Raw genomic sequence first — 19665 nt, 5'->3', positions numbered from 1 at the left:
ACTACAGGCGCCCGCCACCTCACCCGGCTAATTTTTTGTATTTTTACTAGAGACGGGGTTTCACTGTGTTAGCCAGGATGGTCTCGATCTCCTGACCTCGTGATCCGCCCAAGTTCTTTTTTTTTTTTGAGACGGAGTCTCGCTCTGTTACCAGGCTGGAGTGCAGTGGTGCGATCTTGGCTCACTACAACCTCTGCCTCCTGGGTTCAAGCGGTTCTCCTGCCTCAGCCTTCTGAGTAGCTGCGACTACAAGCTCCCACCACCACGCCCGGCTGATTTTTGTATTTTTAGTAGAGACGGGGTTTCACCATGTTTGCCAGGATGGTCTCAATCTCTTGACCTCGAGATCCGCCAGCCTCGGCCTCCCAAAGTGCTGGGATTACAGGTGTGAGCCACTGCATCCAGCCGCTAGTCAGATCTTAATAAATATAGCAAAGGCAGAGGAAAGAGAAATCCTAAGAAATGTTGCCTTTAAATGCTTTTGGCCAGGCACGGTGGCTCACACCTGTAATCCCAGCACTTGGGGAAGCCAAGGCGGGCAGGTCACCTGAGGTCAGTAGTTCAAGACCAGCCTGACCAACATGGTGAAACCCCATCTCACTGAAAATACAGTATTAGCTGAGTGTGGTGGCGCATGCCTGTAAAAATCAGCCAGGCATGGCGGCAGGTGCCTGTAATCTTAGCTACTTGGGAGTAGGGAGTGGGGAGAATCGCTTGAACCCAGGAGGCGGAGGCTGCGGTAAGCCGAGATCGCACCACTGCACTCCAGCCTGGGCAACAAGAGCGAGACTCTGTCTCAAAAAATAAATAAAGTTACAATAGTCTTAATGAACTTAGATAAATAGTATTTATAGTTAAATACTAAAATGACACAATTAAAAACTATACTTGGCCAGGTGCAGTGGTTCACACCTATAATCCCAGCACTTTGGGAAGCCGAGGCAGGAGGATCACTTGAGGCCAGGAGTTCAAGGCAAGCCAGGGCAACATAGCAAGACCCCCAACTCTAAAAAGTAAACATAAAAAATTTAGCCGGACGTGGTTATGCATGCCTACAGTCCCAGCTACTCTGGAGGCTGAGGCAGGAGGATCACCTGAGCACAGGAGTTTGAGGTTGAGATTACAGTGAGCTACAATCACGCCACTGCATTCTAGCCTGGACAACAGAGCAAGACCCTGTATCTAAAAACAACAACAACATTATTGCTGGGCTGGGCAGGGCATGACTGTAGTCTCTGAGGAGACTGAGAACAGAGGATCCCTTGACCTCAGGAGTTTGACACTACTTGGGCCACATGGTAAGAGCCTATCTCTTATAAAAAAACCAAAAAACTAAAACTGCTATTTATTAAGTATCACTATATACACAGTCCCACAGAATATAAACAGTTTGGGATCAGAGAACTTACAAAAAGGCAAACACAGATATAGAAACCATGTAACGAGTAATGCCACAAAAAAAGAAGAGTTTAAAGTAGGTTTTTGCAGGCCGGGCGCAGTGGCTCACGCCTGTAATCCCAGCACTTTGGGAGGGCGAGGCGGGTGGATCACGAGGTCAGGAGATGGAGACCATCTTGGCCAACGTGGTGAAACCCCGTCTCTACTAAAAATACAAAAATTAGCTGGGCGTGGCAGCGCGTGCCTGTAATCCCAACTACTCTGGAGGCTGAGGCATGAGAATCACTTGAACCCAGGAGGCGGAGGTTGCAGTGAGCTGAGATCGTGCCACTGCACACCAGCCTGGTGACAGAGCGAGACTCCATTAAAAAAAGAAACAAAGTAGGCTTTTGCATACCTTCACATTCTCCCCACACCCTAGCTTTTGACCAGTCTCTTCAGTCTGTTTCAAAACTGTCACCTTTCCCTCATTCTAACCTAGTATGTTAACTCTGGAAATGGCTGCAAACATTGTGAAACTCGAGGATTTGTGTCAGAAGAATGCCAGGGAAGACAGTTTATACCACTTGTCACGTCCCCAGTATGCAAACAGCAGCAACTTTTTTGTAGGTTATTTTCATTTTCATGATGTCAAACTTCATTTTAACTCCATGGGATCTTATTATTTAAGACGAAGTCCCAGTCTGTCGCCCAGGCTGGAGTGCAATGGCTCACAGCAGCCTCTGCCTCCTGGTTCAAGCGATTCTCCTGCCTCAGCCTCTCGAGTAGCTGGGATTGCAGGCACGTACCACCACGCCAGTTGATTTTTGTATTTTTAGTAGAGACAGGGTTTCATCACGTTGGCCAGGCTGGACTTGAACTCTGAACCTCAAGTGATCCGCCCACCTCGGCCTCCCAAAGTGCTGGGATTACAGGTGCGAGCCACCGCACCTGGCCCAAAAACTAATATAGTCTCATAAAAACTTCAACAATCAGATAGGCATAAAGTGAAAATATTAAACCAGGGATTTTCTACACAAACGTAATGTGTAAAGCATGCCTAATTTATAGAAACTAGATCACTCACTCATTCTGCTCAGAAACTCATTGATTTTACTCCGAAGCACCCATGAGTGACGGATTCCCAGGAGGGGCAGAGAAGGCTGAGCGGCACCACGTGGGGCTGGCTGCGCGTTGTGGGCATGGGCATGCCTGGAGAGGCCACGGGGCTGGTGACAAACTCTGGCCAGAAGACCCCAAGAAGGTCTGATCCTGGGGTCTGATCCAGGCCTGCGGCACTGGGTCCTAGGCAGACTGTCTGCCTGGTGAGACGTGGAAGGAGCCAGTGTCCGCAGCCGTCTCGGGACGTCACAGAGCTCGGTGGCCTGTCTCCAGCAGCATGCTCTCCAGATGCAGCCTGCTGTCGCTCTCCACGTAGGGCTGGTGCAGCCACATGGACAAGTAGCTCAGGGTGAGGTCGGGATCCCCGGCGTGTGCAAGCTCCTTGGCCACTGTGCACTTCAGGAGCAGCTCCTTCCTGTACATCTCCAAGAGCTTATGCGAAACCTCATCTGAAAGAAACGTGAGTCTCCCTTAATGGCAGTGATTCAAGAACATAGTCTCGACTCGGGAAGAACCACATTTTTAACAGCTCTTGATTAAAAACCAGAATCAGCAACAGCACTGAGGGGAAGAAGGGCCCGATGGAGTTTACCACTCTAGCTGGTGCAGATGAGTACAATTCGGTAACATGGTCAGCAGAGTGAAATAAAAAGTGTATATAGGCCAGGTGTGGTGGCCCACACCTGTAATCCCAGCACTTTGGGAGGCCCAAGTGGGTGGATCACCTGAGTTCAGGAGTTTGAGACCAGCCTGGCCAACATGGTGAAACCCTGTCTCTACTAAAACATACAAAAACTAGCCAGGTGTGGTGGCACGTGCCTGTAATCTCAGCTACTTGGGAGGCTGAGGCACGAGAATTGCTTGTGCCTGGGAGGCGGAGGCTGTAGTAAGCCAAGATTGCACCACTACACTCCAGCATGCGTGACAGAGCGAGACTCTGTCTCAAAAAAAGTATATATAACCTTTTCTACTTGACTCTTAGGTGACCTACAGTGATTATCAGTAGGAGATTCTCCTCAAACTGACAATATTTCACTAAACACATTCCACTAGGTGATTTTACCCTTTCCTGCCTTATTTAAAAAGTCTCAGATCAACATCAAATAGCTTACCCTTGTCTTGAACTAATAAAGCTAAAAGTAACCCTTTAAGAAGTGCCTCATAGAGTTTACTGAAGCCATGGGTTTCATTTTTCCCAGTCATCTTCCATGAGGTTGGCTGCAGTGACCTCAATTTGTTTTTTAATTAAAACAAAAAACAAAAGAAAAACCTCAACAAACCAAAAAAACTCCTTTCTTCCCTTTCCCCCCACAAAATGAGAGATTTCTGCTGCCACAGAGGAGGTGGAATTCACTCTGTCCATTGGTTTTAGAGGCCTAATAACAGCAGCTTGCTTCACGGGTCTCTATGTTTAATATACTCTGCTGATAACCAGGTAATTAAAGCCAAGAAGAAATGTTTAAGATGCCTCTGTCTCCTTTCCTCCCGATACTTATGCACTGAATTTGAAAGCCTTGGCATCTTCTTAAAGTACCAGATGTAAAAGATACTAAATGCCCTTAATAACCTTTACCCTCCTGCAAATCAACTGAGAAGGAACTACTTACAGAAATGGGTTGTAGGCCACGTGTGGAACAGAGGGGGTCGTTTACTCTCCTCCCCATAATGGTAGTTTTCTAGTTCACAAATTCCCTTGGTAGTTGAAGACAGCTTTTCCATTTTCACCTGTATTTTGGTCTGAAAGATATTCATTTGGAATATGATAATATTATTTGAAATCTCCAGTCTCAGATTCAATAACTATAAGATTTCAAAGCTAAGAAGTGTAAGTCTATTATGATAAAAATTCCAATAACTAAACACTGCTAACTTTACATACAGCAAATTCCCAGGGGGACAAAGGTGGACAGTTGCTATGATTTCATTAATTTGAATTACTTTGGTAATAAACCCCAGATTTCCAGTCCTAGAGCAAGAAAGGTTTCCGAGTGCCATTTCACTAGGATTTCCAAACAGCACTAATGTCTTAGACCCAAAGACCTGGAGGAATCCCAAGGCAGGCTCTTGCTGCCTTTTTCTTTTTTGCGACAGGGTCTCATTCTTTGTGGCATGATCATGCCTTATGCAGCCTCAACCGCCGGTACCTCAGCCTCCCAAGTAGCTGGGATCACAGGTGTGCACCACCATGCCCAGCTAATTTTTTTTAATTTGTAGAGATAGGGTCTCGTTATGTTGCCCAGGCTGGTCTCTAACTCTTGGGCTCCAGCAATCCTCCTGCCTCAGCCTCCCAAAGTGTTGGGATTATACAGGCATGTGCCACCATGCCTGGCTGGCTCTTGCTGCTTTTAAGAAGTGAGAGATAGGCCGGGCGCAGTGGCTCACGCCTGTAATCCCAGTACTTTGGGAGGCCGAGGTGGGCGGATCACGAGGTCAGGAGATCGAGACCATCCTGGCTAACATGGTGAAACCCCGTCTCTACTAAAAATACAAAAAATTAGCCAGGCATAGTGGCGGGCGCCTGTAGTCCCAGCTACTCGGGAGGCTGAGGCAGGAGAATGGTGTGAACCGGGGAGGCAGAGCTTGCAGTGAGCCGAGATCGCGCCACTGCACTCCAGCCTGGGCTACAGAGCAAGACTCCGTCTCAAAAAAAAAAAAAGAAGAAAAAAAAAAAAAAAGAAGTGAGAGAGAAAGGCATCAAATGAGCTCATTTCTGATGATCTCTCTCTCTTTTATCAAATGAGCTCGTTTCTGATGCTCTTTTTTTTTTTTTTTTTTTTTTTTTTTTTGAGATGGAGTCTCGCTCTGTTGCCAAGCTGGAATGCAGTGCCAGGCTGGAGTGCAGTGGCAAGATCTTGGTTCACTGCAACCTCTGACTCCCTGGTTCAAGCGATTCTCCTGCCTCGGCCTCCCAAGTAGCTGGGATTACAGGCATGTGCCACCACGCCCAGCTAATTTGTGTGTTTTTAGTAGAGATGGGGTTTCACCATGTTGGCCAGGCTGGTCTCGATCTCCTGAACTCATGATCCGCCTGCCTCGGCCGCCCAAAGTGCTGGGATTCTAGGCATGAGACACCGCACCAGGCCTGATTCTCTCTTATTAACTGCTTTTATTTATGGAAACCTCCTTGACTTCCTTGTTTATAAAATGGCAACTCAGAAAGGGAGCCCTGCACACTTCACGCAGGAAGGAAGGAAATGTGGCGAGCTGCCATTGACGGTCCCTCAGCGTGAGCCAAGCTCTGTCCTAAGCCGTGCATGATGTGCATGGCCACTTGTGGGAGACACTAAACCATCCCTGGTGCACACACCAGGCAGCACAGAATAGGGGCAATGGCGGGCTTACTTTCACAGTGTGGTGAAGAGGATTAAGTGAGTTAGTATTTGTGAAGCACCTACTTGGAGATATAAAGGATAAAGAAAATTAATGGGTGAAGTAACTAGAATTTCAGATTTAAGTAGCGTAGGTCTATAAAGACCAAATTTTGAACTCATAAGTGTAGTTGACTTTACATACATGGGGGAAATAAGAAAAGATATATAAATTGTCAAAAACCTTAATTCCTTTACTTGGTCCTTCCAACCACCCTCCAATTACATTGGAAGTGGCAAGCACTAAATTCAGCTAATGTTAATTTTTAAAGGACTTAAGTAGTTTTCCAAATCTTTTAAGGTTTGATATTTTATTTGGCCCAACCCCAAGAGGCAGGACTCGTCAGTTCCGTTTCACAGCTGGGAAACTGCTCAAGGTTGAGCTGAGGAGGGATGAGGCCAGAACTCGATACCATGCCTTCTGACACCAAGTTTTTTTTTTTTTTTTTTTTGAGACGGAATCTCGCTTTGTTGCCCAGGCTGGAGTGCAGTGGCGCGATCTCCGCTCACTGCAAGCTCTGCCTCCCGGGTTCACACCATTCTCCTGCCTCAGCCTCCCGAGTAGCTGGGACTACAGGCGCCCGCCACCGCGCCCGGCTAACTTTTTGGTATTTCTAGCAGAGATGGGGTTTCACTGTGTTAGCCAGGATGGTCTCGATCTCCTGACCTCGTGATCCGCCCACCTCAGCCTCCCAAAGTGCTGGGATTACACGCGTGAGCCACCGCGCCCAGCCGACACCAAGTTTTAACACCCAATCCTCTGCTCTTTCCTGAGTCCTGCAGCAGCTCCCTGGTGCCACCTGATTCTAAGAAAAGCTGATTACAGGAGACTAAGGAAAATTCTGGAGGCTTGACCCCAGGCAAGAAGTCATGCTCAATCCTGTAGCTCAGCCATCAATAAAGAATTCAAGTCACATAGGCACGTGCAGCCTTGAATGAACAGTGCATAAACAGCAGACCCTTACATTTCAACATCGGTGGCTTCTTCCCACAGCAAACACAGACCACAGTGAAATGTTAGCCCAGCTCAGGGAGAACGGTGCATGAAACCCCCAGAAAGTCAAAGTTATGAAAGACACAGACCAGGCCTGGAAACCAATCTCTTTAACGGATAGAGGAAAATAGGAAAAATAATAATACCCTATAAAATCAACTTTTGGGCCGGGCGCGGTGGCTCACGCTTGTAATCCCAGCACTTTGGGAGGCCGAGGCGGGCGGATCACGAGGTCAGGAGATCGAGACCACGGTGAAACCCCGTCTCTACTAAAAATACAAAAAATTAGTCGGGCATGGTGGCGGGCGCCTGTACTCCCAGCTACTCGGAGAGGCTGAGGCAGGAGAATGGCGTGAACCCGGGAGGCAGAGCTTGCAGTGAGCTGAGATTGCGCCACTGCACTCCAGCCTGGGTGACAGAGCGAGACTCCGTCTTGGAAAAAAAAAAAAAAAATCAACTTGTGGTTTTGAACATAGAATGAGAACTTATTCCCAAACCACTTTTCTTTTTCTTTCTTTTTTTTTTTTTTGGACAGAGTCTCACTCTGTCGCCCAGGCTGGAGTGCAGTGGCGCGATCTCAGCTTACTACAACCTCTGCCTCCTGGGTTCAAGCAATTCTCTGCCTCAGCCTCCCAAGTAGCTGAAATCACAGGCACCCGCCACCATGCCCAGCTAATTTTTGTATTTTTAGTAGAGATAGGCTTTCACCATCTTGGCCAGGCTGGTCTTGGACTCCTGACCTTGTGATCCACCCACCTCAGCCTCCCAAAGTGCTGGGATTACAGGCATGAGCCACCGCGCCCAGACTTTTTTTTTTTTTTTTTGAGACAGAATCTCACTCTGTCGCCCAGACGGGAGTGCAGCGGCTTGATCTCGGCTAACTGCAACCTCCGAAAGTGATTCTTCTGCCTCAGCCTCCCAAGTAGCTGGGATTGCAGGTGCCCGCCACCACCCCTGGCTAATTTTTTGTATTTTTAGTAGAGATGGGGTTTCACTATGTTGGTTGGCCATGCTGGTCTCAAACTCCTGACCTCAGGTGATCCACCTGCCTTGGCCTCCTAGAGTGCTGGGATTACAGGCATGAGCCACTGCGCCTGGCCAAAACAAAAATTTAAAAAAAACAAATAAAAATACAACAATTAGCTGGGTGAGGTGGCAGGCACCTGTAATCCCAGCTACTTGGGAAGCTGAGACAGGAGAATCACTTGAACCCAGGAGGCAGAGGTTGTGGTGGGCCGAGATCGCCCCACTGCACTCCAGCTTGGGTGACAAGAGTGAAACTCCGTCTCAAAAAAAAAAAAAAAAGTTAACAAATGGGAGGGAGGGAACAAATCTCCCATGCAGAATAATTGCAAATAATTTATGTAGATACTGCACCCTCAAGAAGGTGGTGAATACATCCCTACCCCCTAGGTGTGGGCTACTCATAGTGACTTCCTGCCAAAGAGCACATCATGGGAGGAGGAGAAAGAGCAACGTCACAGCAGAGGAACCTGGAAACACTGCGCAGCCAGGTGATCAACGTCAACTTCAACAGTGGAAAGTCCAGGCTGCGCACAGTGGCTCACGCCTGGAATCCCAGCACTTTGGGGGGCTGAGGTGGGAGCATTGCTTGAGCCCAGGAGTTTGAGACCAGCCCAGGCAATAGGTGACCCAAGAAAAGTCCTGATGACAGTATGTCTAGCACGTGCCCTCGATATGACGTGATAGAAATGGCACTTTACTTCTGTGGTCCTCCTCTGAAAAAAACCCATAACCTCAGTCTAATTAGGAGAAAAACATCAGAGAAACCTCAATTGAGGGACATTCTACAAAATACCTGACCAGCATCCCTCAACATTGTCAAAGTCATCAAAAACAGGGAAGTCTGAGAAACTGTCATGGCCAAAAGGAGCCTAAGGAAACACGGGGACTCAATGTCATACGGAATCCTGAAGCCAAAAGAAGACATGATGGAAAAGCTAAGGCAGGATGCCAGGGCTCACGCCTGTGATCCCAGCCCTTTGGGAGGCCAAGGTGGGAAGATCACTTCATGTCAGGAGTTTGAGACCAACCTGGCCAACATGAGAACCCCGTCTCTACAAACAAATTTTAAAAATTAGCCGGGCATGATGGTTCATGCTTGTAGTCCCAGCTACTCGGGAGGCTGAGGCAAGAAGATCACTTAAGCCCAGGAAGTAAAGGCTAGAGTGAGCTGTGATCATGCTACTGCATTCCACAGCGAGACCTTGTCTCCAAACAAACAAAAAGATGAAAATATAAAGATCTTAAATGTTTATGGGTAAGCTTCAGTTATCCAAATTCAAATATGTGTAAAACCTAATTTCCTGTGCCTAGCAAAGAAATAAGGTGGTGTTATCTTCACATCTGGTGGCCAGTATGGTAGGTATTGAAATTTAGTTATTAGTTCATTAAACAAACACTTTAGTCTCTTACGTGCTGTATCAGGGATGGGCAAACTATCCCTGAAACACAGGTCAATTCTGGCCCATAGCCTGTTTCTGCATGGCCCACAAGCTAAGATGGTTTTTACATTTTTAAATGGTTAAAAAAAACCAAAAGGACAATAGTGATTGTGACTCATAAAAATTATACAAAATTCTAATTTCAGTGTCCAAAGATAAAGTTTTCCTGGACGAACATAATGGCTCATGCCTGTAATCCCAGCACTCCGGGAGGCCGAGGTGGGCGGATCACTTGAGGTCAGGAGTTCAAGACCAGCCTAGCCAATGTGGCGAAGACCTGTCTCTATTAAAAATACAAAAATTAGACGGGCATGGTGACATGCACCTGTAATCCCAGTTACTCAGGACGCTGAGATGGGAGAATCGTTTGAAACTGGGAGATGGAGATTGCAGTGAGCCAAGATCACGTTACTGTACTCTAGCCTGGGCGACAGAGCAAGACTCTGTCTCAAAAAAAAAAAAAAAAAAAAAAAAAAAGACAGTTTTCCTGTATGGGTGCAGTGGCTCATGCCTGTAATCCCAACACTTTGGGAGGCTGAGGTGGGTGGATCACTTGAGGCCAGGACTTCGAGACCAGCCTGGCCAACATGGTGAAACCCTATCTCTACTAAAAATACAACAATTAGCTGGGCATGGTGGCGCACACCTGCGATCCCAGCTATGTGGAAGGTTGAGGCACAAGAATTGCTTGAACCCGGGAGGCGGAGGTTGCAGTGAGCCAAGATCTCGCCACTGCACTCCAGCCTCAGCGGCAGAGTGAGACCCTGTCTCAAAAACAAAAACAAAAACAAAAAAGGCCAGGTGCAGTGGCTCATGCCTGTAATCCCAGCAGTTTGGGAGGCTGAGGCAGGCGGATCACTTGAGGTCAGGAGTTCGAGACCAGCCTGGTCAACATGGTGAAATGCTATCTCTACTAAAAATACAAAAATTAGCTCATGTGGTGGCGCAAGCCTGTAATCCCAGCTACCTGGGAGGCTAAAGCAGGAGAATCGCTTGTACCTGGGAGGCGGAGTTTGCAGTGAGCCGAGATTGTGCTACTGCACTCCACCCTGGGTGACAGAGTGAGACTCCATCTCAAAAAAAAAAAAAAAAAAAATCCAAAAAACAAAGATAAAAGTTTTCATGGAACACAGCCACATCCATTTATGCATATATTGTCTATGGCTGTTTAGTCCTATGTGGCAGAGATGAGTAGCTGAGACAGAGACTGGCTGGCCCTAGAAGCCTAAAATATTTACTCTGTGGCTGGGCGTGGTGGCTCATGCCTATAATCCCAGCCCTTTGGGAGGCCAGCAGGTTGATCACCTGAGGTCAGGAGTTTGAGACCAGCCTGACCAATATGGTGAAACCCTGTCTCAACTAAAAATACAAAAATTAGCCAGGCGTGGTGGCGGATGCCTGTAGTCCCAGCTACTCTGGAGGCTGAGACAGGAGAATCGCTTGAGCCCAGGGGGCGGAGGTTGTGGTGAGCCAAGATCACGCCACTGCTCTCCAGCCTGGGCGACAAAGGAAAACTCCATCTCACAGAAAAAAAAAAAAATTTACTATGTGATGAGCCTGAAAAGTGGGTGAAACGTCCCCGGATGATGCACAGGAGGAGTGTCTAAGACAGCATCTTGGGGAACATTGAGATTTACGCGGCAGGCAGAGGAAGAGGACATCAGAGGGGACAGAGAAGGAGGAAGGGATGGCCAATGGTCAAGCGAACCCCAAATAGGTCCATCGGATTCAGCGACAGTGACCACAAGTGGCCTGCATCTTTATGTCTTACCAACCCATCCACGGTGGCCTGCAGTTCCTCACACAGCTTCTCCAGTTCCTCGTTATAGTCCAGACACACCTTTTCTTCATTTTCCTTCGAGGCTGGGCTGCTGCTGTCTAGTTCTATCTTGTTTTTATTCCTAAACAAAATAGAAAATAATGTGTACAAAACATACTCTTTAAGCTTGCCTTATTTCCTTATAATAAATTCTACAAACCTCTATATCCACATCGTTATGTGGGACATTTTGCATAAGCATTGTTCTTTCATATCATTATGATACAAATTTAGTTATTATTTATATGTGCAATGAATATGTCCATTGGTCACTCAATTTTGCACCAAAATAAGTCAGTTAAATTCAGTCACGTGACAGCTGGTTTTGGTGGCTCATGCCTGTAATCCCAACACTTTGGGGGGTGGACGCAGGAGGACTGCTTGAGTCCAGGAGTTTGAGTCTAGCCTGGGCAACATAGTGAGACCTCATCTCCACAAAAATTAAAAGTAAAAATTAGCTGGGCACGGTGGGACACACATGTGGTCCCAGCTACTTAGGAGGCTGAGGTGGGAGGATCACTTAAGCCCAGAAAGTCAAGGCTGCAGCGAGCCGTTATAGCACCACTGCACTTAGCCTGTGCAAAAGAGCAAGACTGTCTCAAAAAAAAAAAAAAAAATTCAGCTGTGTGGTATCCTTGGCATAGGGCATGGTGCTGGATGTACAAAGATGAATAAGACATGGATCATTTCCTCAAAGAGTTCACAATCCAGGAATACAGGCACGCCTCATTTTATTGTGCTTCACCTTACTGAGTTTCACAGATAATGCATTTTTTACAAATTGAAGGTTTGTGGCAACCCTCTGTATGTAGAGCAAGTCAATCAGCGCCATTTTGCCAATAGCATGTGCTTACTTCATGTCTCTGTATCATATTTTGGTAATTCTTAACAATATTTCAAACTTTTTCATTATATCTATGATCTGTGATTGGTAATCGTTGATATTACTAGTTTGTTTTGAGGTGTCATTAACCATGTTCATATATAACAGCGAGCTTAATGAATGAATGTTGTGTGTTCTGACTGCTCCACTGACTGGCTGCTCCCATTTCTCCCCATCTCCTTGGGCCTCCCTTTCCCTGAAATAGGAGGATATTGAAATCAAGCCAATTAATAGCCCTACATTGGCCTCTAAGTGTACAAGTGAAAGGAAGAGTTGCATATCTCTCATTTTCAATCAAAAGCTATACTTTGGCCAATTAAAGAAACAAAAAAATTAAAAGCTAGAAATGATTAAGCTTAGTGAGGAAGGCATGTCAAAAGCTGAGATAAGGGGCCAGGTGCGGTGGTTCACGCCTGTAATCCTAGCACTTTGGGAGGCCAAGGCGGGCGGATTGCCTGAGCTCAGGGATTCAAGACCAGCCTGGGCAACACGTGAAACTCCGTCTCTACTAAAATACAAAAGAAATTAGCTGGGTGTGGCGGTGTGCGCCTGTAGTCCCAGCCCATTGGGAGGCAGAGGCAGGAGAATTGCTTGAACCCGGGAGGCAGAGGTTGCAGTGAGCCAAGATTGCACCATTGCACTCCAGCCTGAGCAACAGAGTGAGACTCCGTCTCTACAAAAAAAAAAAAAAAAAAAAGCTAAGATAAGCTGAAAACTAGGCCCCTTGTGCCAAACAGTTGGCCAAGTTGTGAAGGCAAAGGAAAAGTTATTGAAGAAAATTAAAGGTGCTACTCCAGTGAACATGTGAAAGATGAGTGAACACCTTAGTGCGGATATGGAGAAAGTTTGAGTGGTCTCGATGGAAGATCAAACCAGACACAGCATTCCCTTAAGTCAAAGCCTAATACACAGCAGGACCCTAACTCTCTTCAATTCTGTGAAGGCTGAGAGACATGAGGAAGTTACAGAAGAACAGTTTGAGACTAGCAGGATTTGGTTCATGAGGTTTAAGGACAAAAGCCATCTCCATAACATAAAAGTGCAAGGTGAAGCTGCAAATGCTAATGTAGAAGCTGGAGCAAGTTATCCAGAAGAAGGTGGCTACATGACACAACAGATTTCAGTGTAGATGAAACAGCCTTCTATTAGAAGAAAATGCCATCCAAGACATTCACAACTACAGAGAAGTCAATGACAGGCTTCAAAGCTTCAAGAGACAGGCTGACCCTCTTATTAGGGGATATTGCAATTAGTGACTTTAAGTTGAATCCAATGCTCATTTACCATTCTTAAATTCCTAGGGTCCTTAAGAATGATGTTAAATCTACTCTGCCAGTGGAAAAAGCAAGAGAACCAGAACTGGAAGTGGGGTCTGAAGATGGAACTGAATTGCTGCAATCTCATGAGAAAACTTGAACAGATGAGGAATTGTTTCTTATGGATGAGCAAAGAAGGTGGTTTCTTGAGATGGAATCTATTCTTGGGAAAGATGCTGTGCACACTGTTGAAATGACAACAAAAGATTGAGAATATTATATAACTTAGTTGATAAGCCAGTGTGAGAGGTCTAATATAGATAAACACTATTAAGCAGCAATGAGAAAGAATAGAACCAGAATAGTGGCTCTACATTACACGGATGGCTTCCATGTTGAAAGACAGTGAGACATGGCTGGGTGTGGTGGCTCACACCTGTAATCCCAGCATTTAGGGAGGCCGAGGTGGGTGGATCACTTGAGGTCAGGAGTTCAAGACCAGCCTGGCCAACATGGCGAAACTCTGTCTCTACTAAAAATACAAAAATTAGCCGGGCATGGTGGCAGGCACCTGTAATTCCAGCTACTCAGGAGGCTGAGGCAGGAGAATTACTTGAACCTGGCAGGCAGAGGTTAGAGTAAGCCAAGATCACGCCATTGCACTCCAGCCTGGGGGATAGAGTGAGACTCGTCTCCAAAAATAAAAAATAAAAAACAGAAAAAGAAAGTGAGATATAAAGGAAACAATAATATATGTTTTTTGTTTATGTAAAATCCAAAAATGGACGAAAAGAATTCGTGGTAGTTTTTTCCGTATCAGCTAGGTAATGTGCCAACATCATAGCAAAGTTTGAGGAAGGTACAGGTCATACATGAGCATGAAAACCCAATCATTATGCCTATGAACTACAAAAGAATCAAAGAATCTGTGGTTTTAAAAATCAGAATAGCCAGGCACGGTGGCTCACACCTGTAATCCCAGCACTTTGGGAGGCTGAGGCAGGTGGATCATGTGAGGTCAGGAGTTCGAGACCAGCCTAACATGGTGAAACCTTGTCTCTACTAAAAATACAAAAATTATCCAGGTGTGGTGACAGGCACCTATAATACCAGCTACTCCGGAGGCTGAGGCAGGAGAATCGCTTGAACCCGGGCAGTGGAGGTTGCAGTGAGCTGAGATCGCGCCATCGCACTCCAGCCTGGGCAACAGAGTGAGACTTTGTCTCCAAAAAAAAAAAAAAAAAATATATATATATATATATATATATATATATATATGGAATATAATTTTGTATTTAAAATGTACAATACAATTTATACTTACATGTGTCATCTTACCCCTTGCTTTTTTTGCTTAATATTTTATTTTAAAATTTATTCATGTTGATATTTCCCCAGTTATTAAGGGTGAAAAACTTAGAGCATGAAAAACCAGTATGTACTTACGATAAACTGATTTTCAAGTTGGCAATATTATTTGCAGTGGTAAAACCTGCATCATTGAGGGTTTCCCACTTCAGGATTAAATTGTGCCAATCAGCCGCATTGTCCTTAATTTTTCTTGCACTGACAGATAAGACAGGTTTTCTGGGTGTTACAATTCCAAGAGTCTTTGCTGATAGGGTATAAAAGAAACAAAATTATTATCATGGAATATACAATCATAGTTGGAGGGCAAATGTCCTCATAATTTTCAACAGTAAAACTATCTGAAATGCTGTATCAACTGGACAAATAAATGTGGAAACTACAAAGTCTGAATGAATGTGAAAGTTCCTGGAAGAAGACAACATAGAATACTTTTAACATTTTAAGATTCACCAGATATAGCTGAATCCTTTTCCAGCTTAATGGCTCCACAAAGTTTTTACCTTAAGCCCTTTGTTTTCCAAAGATTGGAAATAAGGTAAAGTTGTGACTTTCTGCTAAAACTCTTCAATGGCTCACGTTACCTTCCCTACAGGATAATCTAGCCCTGACTCCTGAGTACTTCCACTATCTAGTCTCAGGCACTCTGATACTTTAAATTTGTTCAGAGTGGCATGGCTCATGAGTGTTAATCATTTCAAGACACTGAGACAACAGAGATGCAGAGTTGATCACGATGCTGCCACTGCCCCGCTTGAAATCAGGAGGAAGTCCAAAATCCTTCCAGACCTAGCTACCCGTCCACATCAACACGTACATCAACCCACACCTTGGCCCCTGCATCAATCTCCAGCGAAAATGAACTACTGGCAGCTCTTGAAAAGCTGAGGTGCCTTTGGGCTGGGCGCGGTAGCTCACGCTTGTAATCCCAGCACTTTGGGAGGCTGAGGCGGGCGGATCACGAGGTCAGGAGATCGAGACCACGGTGAAACCCCGTCTCTACTAAAAATACAAAAAAATCAGCCGGGCGTGGTGGCGGGTGCCTGTAGTCCCAGCTACTCGGAGAGGCTGAGGCAGGAGAATGGCGTGAACCCAGGAGGCGGAGCTTGCAGTGAGCCGAGATTGCGCCACTGCACTCCAGCCTGGGCGACAGAGCGAGACTCCGTCTCAAGAAAAGCTGAGGTGCCTGCAGGCCTTTGCACATGTTCTCTCTGCAGGAAAGCTCCTTCCCTCCTCAGGCTCACGACGCCCATCCTCCAAGATGCACCCGGATCCCACTGCCTGTAGGAAGCAACCCCCTGACCACCAAGAGCCAACTCAGGTTGTTTGTTCTCCCCCAACCCTCCTGTGCCCTCTCGCCTTCTCTACTTGGAACCCCGCAAAGGCTTCTCACGGCCCACAGAATAAAGTTCCCTTGAGGAATCCAGGACACAAAACAGCTGGATGGTTTGATGCCTCAAGTCAGAAGACCACACTGCTTGCGTCTGAACCCCAGCTCTGCCACCTGTGAGATCTTGGGCAAGTTAATATATATACCTTTCAGACAGCCTCAACATTTTCATCTGCAAAATGGGAATAAAAATGGTATCTACTTCATAGGATTGCTGAGATTAGATAATATATGTGAAGCTGTGAGGCCTGGCACATGGCAAAAACCTAGTATCTCACCTGTTAGCTCAAGGGCCTCTACTATCCAAGCTCTGCCTGCCACTTCAGCTTCACCCTTTCCTACTTGCCCTCTGTGCCTCAGAGCTGGCTCTGTACAAGTTCTGACTTTGACCTGGAATGTTTTTCCTATCCGTGTGTGTCCCCACTCCCCTGACTCATACTTAGTATCCTCACTTTTAAATATCATCTTGATTTATCATTCGTTCTTTACTTAAACAACAAATATTTGCTTATTGCCTACAATATGCCAGGCATGGGGGAATGAAGTGATTGAATGAGACAGATCAGGACCGTTTTCATGGAACTTACTTTCCAAAGGGGAGGCAGATAATAAACAATTAAATGACCACGATCAGTTCAGATCACGATAAGTGTGTGTGGAAAATAAAATAGGGTCTTGTGTTAGTGTGACCCCCTGAGAAGGTGTCATTTAGGCTGAGATTTGAATGATGAAAAGCCAGAAATAGGGTAGGTCAGTAGTATGTGCCCTAATTATAAGAATAAGGTTGGTGAGTTCAAAAAACAGAAAACAAAACAAAACAAAATAAACAAGCAAACAAAAAAACCAGTGTGCTGGAATGAAATGGACAGAAAAGGACTAGTGGGTGAGGAGGTGATCACACAACTAGAACCTAATAGGCCAAGATAAGAAGTTTGGGCCCAGCGCAGTGGCTCACGCCTGTAATCCCAGCACTTTGGGAGGCCAAGGCGGGCGGATCACGAGGTCAGGAGATAGAGACCATCCTGGCTAACACAGTGAAACTCCATCTCTACTATAAAAATACAAAAAATCAGCCGGGCGTGGTGGCGGGCGCCTGTAGTCCCAGCTACTCGGGAGGCTGAGGCAGGAGACTGGCGTGAACTCGGGAGGCGGAGCTTGCAGTGAGCCCAGATCGCGCCACTGCACTCCAGCCTGGGCGACAGAGCGAGACTCCGTCTCAAAAACAAAACAAAAAAAACAAAACAACAACCAAAAAAATGCAAAAAAAAAAAAAAAAAGAAGTTTAGACTTCTTCTAAGTATTAGCTTCGTGCAAAAGTAACAGGTTTTGCCATTACTTTTAATGGCCAAAACTGCCATTACTTTTGCAGCAACCTAATACAATGGAGAGTGAGCAATGAGCTCTGCGTAGGGCAGTGAAATTATCTGATTTAGGTTTTTAGAAAGTCATTTCCACAGAGAAGTATTCCTGGATCCCCCAGGTTGGGTTACGACTCACCACTAGATATGTGGTACATCCTATAATTCTGCTATCATGATATTCACCAGTGGAGTGTATTTTCTTGTTTAATGTCTATATTCCCTGCTAAACTGGAAATTCGACTAGGGTAGGACCTATGTCTTGTTCTCTTTCAAATCTTCCACACATAGGCGGCTTTGCATAAAATGAGGTAAATGGAGGAATAGCTCTTACCACCTGTTCTATAATTGTCTAAGGGTTTTCCCCCCAACAGGAGATTCTGAGGGCAGGATCACATCTGATTCATGGTCAGCCTGACTCATACGGGGCACATATTTAGGAACCAAAAACATAACTGACTTCAAGAAACTCAAGAGCTAGTAAAGACAGACCAGTCATCAGCGTCACAGGACAGGGTAGGGTGAGGGCACAGTGGCTACGTTACTTATCCCCTCTGAGCCTCGACTCCCCATCTGCAAAATGGGGTTGACATTACTTCATGGGACCACTGTGAGGTTCAAATGAGATGATCCACTTAAAGTTCTTGGAACAGTACTCAGCAGACTGAGCACTAGGCGAAAGCCAGCTTTCATCACAAGCAGAATGTTCTGACTGAGGGCAGTTCAAAGAGGAGTTTCTGGAGGAGAGGAGCATGCAAGACTTGGCACCCAGTGAACTCTGTTAGTGCTAATTTATAGTGACAATAATTACAATTTGGGTGTCTGATCTGCTGACACTCATTTGCGTATATCGTCCCGTTCATCTGTTACTCCACATGTGAAAAAACGGAGGCTCGGCAAAACTGTGTCCCGAGCAGCCTGCAGAGGCTGCGCGGGGCCTGCGGGCTAGGCTGGGGCAAGACAGCGGACCTCCATTTAACCTCATTTAATCCGGGGAGCTCCTGAGCTTCGGGTCCAACCTGCGGCCCAAGCAGCAACATTAAAAGCCACCCCACCCTGGGAAAGGAACCGATCTCACGCACCTTCCATACGGTCCGCAGATATCCCTAGATGGAGACGCGAAGCCCCGCCCACCCCCGCCGGAAACGCATTTGCGTCACGTCCGCCCCCGCCCGCTGCCACTTGTGGCTCTGCCGCTCTAGCCCTTGGCGGAGCCAGCTGCCGCTCTTCGGTGCTGGCCCCGGTTCCGGCCCCGTTGCCCAGGGAACAGGCTCCCGGCAGCCCCCGCGGCCCGGAGTCCATCCCCGCCTCCTCCGGCCCGGCGGGGCCGACGAGTCCGGAGGGGCTGCCGCGGGAGGTGAGTCCGGCGACGCCGCAGGCGGCCCCGACGCCCCCGACGCCTGGCCCCGCGCCCCTCCTCGGCCTCCCCCGGGCCACTCTTCCCTTGCCTCAGCCCCGCAGGGTCTCCATGCCCGTCCACCCCGTCTCCCTCGCCCGCAGTCTCGCCCGCGCGGAGTGGCGGACACTAAATGCCACAAAACACGGAGCGCCTGGCTCGCCGCCCGCAGAAGCCGGCGGTCCGCAGCGGGGAGCAGGGGCCACCCGCCCCTCCTCAGGCCTCCGCTGCGCGCCCCGCGCCCTCGGCCCCAGGCCCCACCCTGCATCCCGGCTGCCGGTCTGGCCGCTGTCTCTGCTCCTTCGCCTTAAGATTGACGTCGCGTTCTGTCCCCCACTCGCAGCCCGCGTCCCTTACATCCGCCCACCGGCGCCTGGCCCCAGGCCTTGACACTCATCCAGTTGGTGTTCAGTGTTCGATGAATGGATAAGCGAATGACTCCTTTCCCAATCCTATTTGAAGGCCTGGGAGGCAGAATAGGTAGTAAGTGTTAAAGGATGGGGTGTCCTGGAGTCAGAGCCGGGCAGGTCACAGCGGCGCCTTCCTAGCTCTGTGCTGGGGCAAATGCCCTACCTCACTCCGCTCCAGTTTCATCACTAGTGGAATGGAGATGAGAATAGTTTCTACTTCTGGCTTGGTAAGAGGATTAAATGGGTCAGTGCATGTAAAGTTAAGCACGGCGCCTGCCGCTGTACATTTCAGTAAAGGTGAGCCCCTGCTGTCATCTGTGCTAGCCTGCCTTCTCTCCCTCTAGTCCCTTCTGATATGTCTCTGACTTCTCATGACTTTAGTTTCTCCTTCTCTACTTCTATTTCTCTTCCCTGCACTTTTTTCTCCCTCTCTTTCTTATTGGGATTCAGGAATTTTAT

The 19665-nt window shown here is 47.1% G+C and overlaps 2 protein-coding genes and 1 non-coding gene across 6 annotated transcripts in view; 1 reads left to right on the top strand and 2 right to left on the bottom strand.

The window, feature by feature from the left end:
• Positions 1–828: 828 nt before the first annotated feature.
• Positions 829–19079, bottom strand: CINP (cyclin dependent kinase 2 interacting protein). 3 transcript variants are annotated; one of them, XM_063643906.1, is made up of 5 exons: positions 19058–19079; positions 14731–14899; positions 11098–11227; positions 4107–4236; positions 1330–2948 (listed from the first exon to the last, which is right to left on the bottom strand). In XM_063643906.1, exons 1-5 carry the CDS (start codon positions 19062–19064, stop codon positions 2746–2748), a joined length of 639 nt encoding a protein of 212 aa, XP_063499976.1. In that variant the 5' UTR covers positions 19065–19079; the 3' UTR covers positions 1330–2745. The 3 variants fall into 3 exon arrangements, with proteins under 3 accessions (XP_055144127.1, XP_063499976.1, XP_055144126.1); XM_055288151.2 differs by lacking the exon at positions 19058–19079 and adding an exon at positions 18483–18563; XM_055288152.2 differs by lacking the exons at positions 4107–4236; positions 19058–19079 and adding an exon at positions 18483–18563 and having other exon boundaries at positions 829–2948.
• On the bottom strand, positions 14099–14202 carry LOC129489082 (small nucleolar RNA U13). Its single transcript, XR_008659895.1, has one exon. It is a non-coding gene; the product is annotated as a small nucleolar RNA U13 (small nucleolar RNA).
• TECPR2 (tectonin beta-propeller repeat containing 2) overlaps positions 18567–19665 on the top strand; it is a 143788-nt gene continuing 142689 nt past the window's right edge. Inside the window, exon 1 of one of the 2 annotated variants that reach the window (XM_055288102.2) lies at positions 18567–18757. The gene's annotated coding sequence lies outside the window, so the exon portion shown is untranslated. The remainder of the gene's footprint in view (positions 18758–19665) is intronic. The other variant, XM_055288103.2, reaches the window with a different exon arrangement.

Source organism: Symphalangus syndactylus, chromosome 8, assembly GCF_028878055.3.
Source record: "Symphalangus syndactylus isolate Jambi chromosome 8, NHGRI_mSymSyn1-v2.1_pri, whole genome shotgun sequence".
Taxonomy (NCBI): domain Eukaryota; kingdom Metazoa; phylum Chordata; class Mammalia; order Primates; family Hylobatidae; genus Symphalangus; species Symphalangus syndactylus.
This window is presented reverse-complemented; position numbering and strand designations above follow the sequence as displayed.

What these genes read in the sequence shown, in the direction of transcription:
- CINP (XM_063643906.1), bottom strand. An exon ending in AACTTGAAAATCAGTTTATC is followed by an intron (nt 11,228 to 14,730) that starts GTAAGTACATAC and finishes TATTTTGTTTAG; the next exon opens with GAATAAAAACAAGATAGAAC. An exon ending in AGGCCACCGTGGATGGGTTG is followed by an intron (nt 4,237 to 11,097) that starts GTAAGACATAAA and finishes AATATCTTTCAG; the next exon opens with ACCAAAATACAGGTGAAAAT.